The 7,878-nt window shown below is 37.0% G+C and overlaps 1 protein-coding gene across 5 annotated transcripts in view; it reads right to left on the bottom strand.

Annotated features, from left to right (window-relative positions):
- The window catches only part of PDE4D (phosphodiesterase 4D), a 1,639,075-nt gene that overhangs the window by 6,215 nt on the left and 1,624,982 nt on the right, over positions 1-7,878 (bottom strand). For 4 of the 5 annotated variants that reach the window (XM_019517824.1, XM_019517826.1, XM_019517825.1 and 1 more), the window contains 4 exons: positions 6,263-6,417; positions 5,646-5,768; positions 4,845-5,027; positions 831-3,474 (listed from right to left, as the gene is read on the bottom strand). In XM_019517824.1, coding sequence (XP_019373369.1) covers positions 3,061-3,474; positions 4,845-5,027; positions 5,646-5,768; positions 6,263-6,417 — 875 coding nt within the window. In that variant the 3' untranslated portion in view covers positions 831-3,060. Of the gene's footprint in view, positions 1-32; positions 3,475-4,844; positions 5,028-5,645; positions 5,769-6,262; positions 6,418-7,878 lie in introns of those variants that run through there. The other variant, XM_019517823.1, reaches the window with a different exon arrangement.

The following is a 7,878-nucleotide window of genomic DNA, read 5'->3' as shown; positions in this document are numbered from 1 at the left end:
TGCCCCAAGAACAGCCCTAGTCCCACAGCTACCTTACTTTCAAATGCAGCAAAACAGAAGAAAATATTGTTTAAAGTTAAGGCACAGCCCTGGGACCAAAGACCTGCAGCTTTTTTATTTATATATCGTTATGTATTTTATAGTTTTTTCTTGAATCTTCCATAAACAAGCTCTAAGGTGACATAGAATATATTACAGGAGAAAAAAAATGTACAAGGAGTATGTATACACAATATTCATTCTCTCACCAAGAGTTTCCAAATATAGCAACACCACCCTATCAAGGATGATGTTATAATAAGAACTGATAATTTACAATTAACATTACAGTATGTACATTACAATAAATACATGGTTGTAAACAGAGACAAACAAGACTGTATTACAGGTAAGGTCATTTGGTGAGAAAAATGCATGGCACAAAATAAAATAAATAATGCATTTAAAAGAAGTTTCAAACTTTCTGTAAAATCCTTTTCATTCAAGTTTTTTAAACTGCTGAATGCAATTTGTTCTACCTATATTCTCTCATCATTATTTTTAACAATGACACAAAAACAATTAAAACAACCAAACACAGCATTACTGAATACAGTAACTTGCAAGCTAAAGTGTACTGTTATAAGCAAACATGGGTTTTTCTTTTTTTCCCCATTCAGTACCCAACTCGTTGCATTTTCATATGGCAAAAATATTTAGAACACATAAAGCCACTTGTAAATTATACTGTTTTTAAAGCCGTGTGCAATGCTAAAACACACTTTGGCAAAGAAAAAGATTGTACAGTGCATTAGATCCCTGGCTGTAAGATATGATGTATTTTTCTACTATTTGATTGTCCATGTATGTGGGTATATTTTTCAAATATGGTGGTATTTTCTTTAGGTTTCTTTATTTTCAATTAGTGCAGATGTAAAACCCTTTCAGGTTCATACTGATTTTTGGAATTTATATTGCTTATTTCATTATTAAAATTCCAGGCACTCTTGGGGATTGAAATGATTTTTAGATGGTAGAACATTCAAGGAGAAATGACAAAGGACAGAAATGAACATAAGATTGCTACTACAGTAAGATTTTTTCATTTTCAGTCTCCCTTTAGTATGTTCTGTGCTAACACCATTTCAGGAAAAGGGGAATACCCCTATGAGCTGGATACAGAAAAACACAAAATGCACTTGAACACTGAACCATTAGTTTGTTGTTTAAATGAGTTTTTACCCTACGCTTTTAACATGGGTATTAACCCTTATTCATATCCTACATTTCCACTCGGTCAACCAAATTCAAACAAGGGAAATAAATGCCTTTTCCATTTCATTTTGTTCAAAAGTCAGCATTACCCTGTCCTTCTACTAAAATCTGACACACAGGGAATCAACTGCTCTAGGCAACTGTTTCCCAACTTCTATCACCAAAACTACTTTCTTAATGAAGGGTCAACTAAAAGAGGACACTTCTTTCTTGCTTTACATGACTTTTTAGTAGGTCTGGATACTGACAAATGGGACTTGATACTCTCTTTTCCCTTTCAAGACACTGAAGGCTTCAGTACTAATCAGACTTAAAAGTAGGATCTTGTGAATGCCGTATGGACCAAGGGTGAAAACATTTTGAGACTGTAAAGTAACATACAAAGATAGAGTTATAAAAAATATGCTTATGATTATTTTTAGGAAATACATACTTCTGAGGTGAACACATGGTCTTGTTAGACAGCAGTCACTGCCCAAACTACCGACACAGATAAAAAGGTATTAAGGGAGACAGAACAGGAGAGATTACAATTTTTTGCCTAAACAAATATTCCATACATTGTATTAGGCTGTTTTCGGTTAGCATTCTACAGCTTGCAGCCAAAAATGGCCTCAAATGATGTTTTAATGGAATGAGTTGAGGAAATGAGAGAATTGTGTGTATATAAAAAGGTATTTCACTTCTCAGAGTAGATGGGCCCACTCTTCTTGCAAAGCCCTGGAAGTCCCACTGAATTCCATGGAACTATGCATGTGTGTAAAGCCTATACACATAAGCAAGGGACAGTCCATGCAGGATTGGGTCCACTGTGAGGACAAGAGGTCAATGCAGATTTCTGTTGTATGTCTGGGAAAATGATAATTAAAACAAAACAAAAAGGTAAATATAATCATATTGAAAGGGTTTTCTGCAACCTATACAAAAGTACTCATTGGAAGTCACTGGTATATAAAATAATGGATTTTTACAGCTCAAATCATTACTATGAAAATCAAAGGTGCAAAAGAAATGTATTAGGTATAATCCAGTGTAGCACAGATCTGTACTGAAAACTTGCAAGTTACTCTTCGGAGAAAAAAATAACCAGTGGCAGATGAAGTTGTGAAAGTGTTTTTGTCTTTAAATATAATACCTCAATACATTTAATAATAAAAGTAAGCTCTACAAAAGATCTCTGTTTTACATATTATACAAAATGCAGAGGTCAGTGCAACCCACTGGGCCACACTTTTTCAGTTTATGTATCAGGAAGACTTGAAATTAGAAAATTATGCAATTTCCACAGCTCATCTTCCTATTGGTAACAGATTCATTCATGTTGTGTCCCATTATGCATGTGCATTTGCTTTCCATTAGGAACCACAGTTCATTCTCTGGCTGTTTTCGTATAATGGTGATGATGAATGTTACTCAATGCTTTGCTTGTGAAAGAAAACAAAACTAAACTAAACTTCCCAAAGCACACCAGCCTTCTGCCGACAGTCAGTACTCCTCTGAAATGCTTCAAGAATAGCCTTGCTCTCTCCAATCAAATCTGCCAAGTGGAGATCTTATTAATATGCTGTTTATGGATGTTTTCCCCCTTGTTCTCTGATGCCATGGAGGTGAAGAATCTGGTTACAATATTCCTGAGTGCCATACAGAGTAATCAAGGTCAGTTTTGATCGACGAGCGTTCTGGCAGATGATGGTGAGGTGTGACCATGGTTGTAGCATATGACATGCACTTTGGAAAACAATTTTCTAATTTTTAAAAAAGAGAGAGAGACAGAGAGATTGAGAGAGAGATTCAGTCTTCACACTGTTACGTGTCAGGAGAATGATCTTCCTCTACTACACAAGGTTCTGTCTGGCTCTCCTCCTCTTCCACTTCTTCCCCGACTTGCTCGTCAAGAGGAATTTCAGTGGACTCTGAGTCCTGGGTGCAAAGAGTCTTGGAGTCACTGCAGCTGGTATCTTCTTCCACTTGACTTCCACTGTCCTTTTCTGTATCTGACTCACCATCTTCTTCCAACGTTAGTTCAAACTGGAATTTTTCAGTTTGGCCCTGCCTACCCTCTTCCTGTTCGTCAGGTGCAGGAGAGGGACTCTGAGGGATTGTGCTCTGGTACCACTCTCGATTGTCCTCCAGTGTGTCTAAGATGTCCTGGGCATCAGGGTGTACAAGATCTGCCCATGTCTCCCAGAGAGGATGAACAATGTAGTCTATAAACCCCACCTGTTTCAAGCAATTTAACAATGCAGAATTAGGAGGAGTATTTTATTCACAAGAAAAAAAAAGACATGTAGGTTATAAAATAAAATAGATAATACTACTAGGACAGAGACTCCTGATGATCATGCTCTCAAAAGAATAATGTCTGTGTACAGTCCTGTCAGAAACCAGCATGCTGAAGACACATGCCTAAGATGGCCAAACAGAAGCCCTGCAAATCTATATAGAATATGGGTTCTTGCAGCATTCTCAATGGTCTGAATTGTGCTCAGGCTCAATTCTCAGGTTTTTATTTTGTAGTCATGGGAGAAGGATAGTAGAAAGGGTTTATTTTTAAACTGCTACTGCTAAATGAATGATACTTTCAAGCAACTCAATTTTTTTCCTAAGAAGCTGAAAAGATGTTTTTTTTATATAATCCTGTTTTTAAAAGGAAACTTGAAGAACAGATGTACTATATTCTCTCTCATAGAACCTCCTATAGTGTGAGGCTAGGGACAAAAATTTCATATAAACTAGTATAAGTGATCACAAACTGGTTTACATCTGTAACACAACAGCACATAAACAGCTTTCAAAATGGACAAAACCAGTTAAAGATAGACCTGGACAGATATAGTATTAGACTTAACTTGAAGCTGGAAGGGATCTAGGACAAGTTCAATAAATCCATTTAACCTAAATCAGTTAATTCATAGTCCCAGCATCCCAGGATGCTTTACACACCCCTACAAACCCCACTGCCCCCTTGCAGGGTGGGCAGGCTAGCCTTGGCCCAAGCTGCCTGTTTCAGCTGAGCAGGAAGGCATGCTCTAGAGCAGTGGTCTCCAAAGTGGGGTGCACAAGACAATTCATTGGGGTGCGGGAAGAAAATACTAGAACTTCTATGTATATTTATATTCATATAAATATACGTATATTGGGGTGCATGCTCAAACATTTTTTACTGATAGGCATGTGCGATCAAAAAAGTTTGGAGACCACTGCTTTAGAGGCCACCCTCCCCTCCCCCCACTTCTGGCCTAGGCCACTGCATGCAAGTGGCTTCATTTCCAGAATCAAAAGCGAATGTCTGTTCACTTGCTTTTTGATTTAATCTATGCAGCTTAGACTAACCTGCACAGATTGAGTCAATTCAGCCTCTGATTTTGACTGTCGTATTTAGCCTGAGAGAGTACAATGATGGGAACTTTCACCAATACACAAGTACAGATGCATTTTAAAGGTAGGAATTCTTAATACTTTTTACCATCTAGTTGCTTAGATGCTGAATTATAGGGGAAGTATAGAAGATCCTACATCATGGAACCATAAACCGAGGCAAATAAATGAAATGTGGACAAGAAGCAGCTCTGATCATGTAAATGGATTACCTGTGATTTCTCTATAGATGCATTGTGCTTATCACACATGGGACTTATCTCCATGCCCCTCTCCCTTTCCCTGTCTCCTTGACGGAAGAACTCTTCCATTATTCTGTCTGTCCACTGGCGATAGAGATGGAGTGGCTTGGTTGGATTGCTTAGATCTGCACAGTGCACCATATTCTGAAGAACCTAAAATAGACAAACACGTATTAGCTACTGAGCACCTGTGGTGTTATTACACTGGAGATGAAAGGCTCTTTTTTCCATTTACACATTTGGTGCCTGTGAAGCAGAATCATGAAAATACATGTAGTGCTAGATTTATTCTGAACAGTAAGCCTGAGGTGCCTGTGTATGTTTTTCACACTTGCATTAATAGCCACAAATTATCTCACTTCTCAAGCTTCTGCCTATACCAAGTGACAAAAAATATTTAAGTGCTAGACTGATTAGGTTCAAAGATACTTAGAGGTTAGGCAGAAGGTAGGGTAGACTTCAAATTAACATGGCTAACCAGCTCTCTCTACTTAGAGAGTAGGCCATATAAAATTAAATCAGGAAAAATTCCATCCTGTCTCGAAGCTCATTTAAAAAATTGGTTAATACTCAATAAAAAAAATGACACTGAATCTAACCATGGCATATATGGATCACACACATTTAAAAGGAAAGGGAAAAGAAAAATAGAGCTTAGCGACGTGAGAAGGGAGTTAAAATAAAGCACATACACATGAAGAATTGGGAAGACAAATGTAGGAAATGAAGCAAATTAAGGTAAGAGAATATTTTCAGCACAGACTGTCTTACCTGAATCCTGTCTGAATAGTTATCAAGAAGTAGAACCCCAGAACTTGTCACTTTTTTGGTTTCAACCATAGTTTTCAAATCAGCCAATAGATTCATATGTTTAGACATGTCTGTTGCAAGCACCTTAAACAAGACAAATCATTAGTAATCAAAATGCTCAAATGACTTTTTTGAAATCAATATTTGAATTCACAGGCCCCAAATTACAGAAATATACAGTGCTGAAAAACATGAACCACAGTTCACACATTTGACTATACAAAGAACTGTCTTAAGCCAGAGTAACTCAAGGGATAGAATTTCATTTTGATTTATATGAAAAAATGACATTTTAATTGAGATTATCTTAAATGTAATGACCATTTAGACTGTAACGCTGCAGAAGCACACAGAAGTATCTTGACAAAAATTACCTCGAAGAACTCCAAAATAATTAGAAACATACATTTAAATCAAAGGAGCCCAACGTATATGCATGAACAACAGATAAGGTAATTTTCATTTCAGTGTCTATACTGCATGTTTGATTATAATTTACCATAAAATTGTATCTACTGTTTGTTTCTGCCATTCAGTTTAAAAACATTATGAAGTGGGAAGCTCAAGTTGTAACTCACAATGTCAATGACCATTTTCCTCAGTGATTGTCTCTGTTTTTTGGTCAAATTCTGGAAAATGTCACAATTCTCTTCCTGCAGCAACTTGAAGCCCACAGCCAAATGATGATTCTCCAATACTGATGAGTCATTGTACATCAAGGCAAGTTCAGAGTCTGCAAGACAGGCATGAAGCAGAATGTTAATAAAGCCTGTTTCCCCCAAGTAAATTTTGATTTTTCAGATTGTCATGACAGCTGAAAAGCACAGATTACTCTAATGTTTGCTTACAGTAGTCTTCTTCCTGGCTGCCTACTACAGGTCAAACTAATGCTTTCTTAGACCTATACTTGTTGGCATCTTCTAAGACGGTAATTAAGAAAACAGAATAAATACAAGGCTGTTATGTTTTATAAGATTTGAAGATGCCTTTTTTTATTCCAACATCTTTTAACTTCTATCTTCAGTGGTGTATGCAGGAAAAAAAGGGTTTGTGTAATTCAGAGGTTATGGGTATTGATGAAGTAAACATCCTCCTCCTTCTCCCCTCCCTGCAAAAACCCTAGCAACTCAAGGCACAGGTGTTTGCAGAATATACAATGCCAGATTTCCACCAAAGCCTGTATGCATACATGAAATGGCAAGTAAGCTTCCAGTGCTGAACTTTCAGAACAATATTCTGTATGGACATCAAATTGGATGGAAAATGTTACATACACATCCCTTCCACACAACTGCCGAATTAAGTTGCATATGCCAGCAACTTGGTGCTAGGATAAAAAAAAATGAACAGAAGCAAATTCTTACATGTTGCAACCAACAGATTTTTTACCTATAACCTTCAACAATTTCAAGGCCTCAAGGAAGTGGAGAGTACAGACATTATTAGCCTGTGACAACAGCATATTTTGGAAGAAGCTGCATTTCAAGATCTTCTCTCAGAGAACACTGAATCTTTAAAAGCGTAACTTCTGGATGGTAGCAAAAAATGACTTCTTCAATATTTAACACCCGAGTTGCAGACAACTAATTATTAATGACAAAATGCTACTTTTTCAAACCTAAGGATCCTTAACTGTAGGTCACTCTATATATTCATGAAAATAAATTGGGCTCAAATTCTCTTAACAAGATCTTTATTTAATTGCATGCAGAAGTTGATATAAGTCTACTTAGGGCCTGGTAAAAGAGAGTTTTGTCAATAAAAACACATTCCATTTGCACAGGTGCACAGCTGGATTGTATGCAGACAACTAGCTTGCATGCGTTTGAATATGTCCCATAATGGATCTGTTGTTAGGAAAAAATAGGTTATATGCAATCAAACTGATTATTTATTGATGTTAATTTATGTTTATTGCAGTTTACGTATCCTAAATCTATCCATGCACATTCTAATGTTTGCCCTCGTTATCTTCTTTTAGAGAAGCTCTACTCTGAAATCCCTCTGGCTCAATGGGGTAGCATATAAAGGGTCTTCTGTTCAGATCTCTGAAGCCTCATTATGTATTCTCCTGCTGTCTCTCTCTCCTGTACTGAACACGTGAATCCTGTGAATCAGGAAATCCTTTCCCTACCTTTGTTTCTCCTGAAGGCAGTGAAAACCATAAGAACAGACAGGAAAAGAAATACTTTTT

Source organism: Gavialis gangeticus, unplaced genomic scaffold (genome assembly GCF_001723915.1).
Source record: "Gavialis gangeticus isolate Ggan-Ray unplaced genomic scaffold, GavGan_comp1, whole genome shotgun sequence".
In the NCBI taxonomy this organism is placed as follows: domain Eukaryota; kingdom Metazoa; phylum Chordata; order Crocodylia; family Gavialidae; genus Gavialis; species Gavialis gangeticus.
The sequence above is the reverse complement of the archived record's forward strand: the minus strand, read 5'-3'. Positions and strand labels throughout refer to the sequence as shown.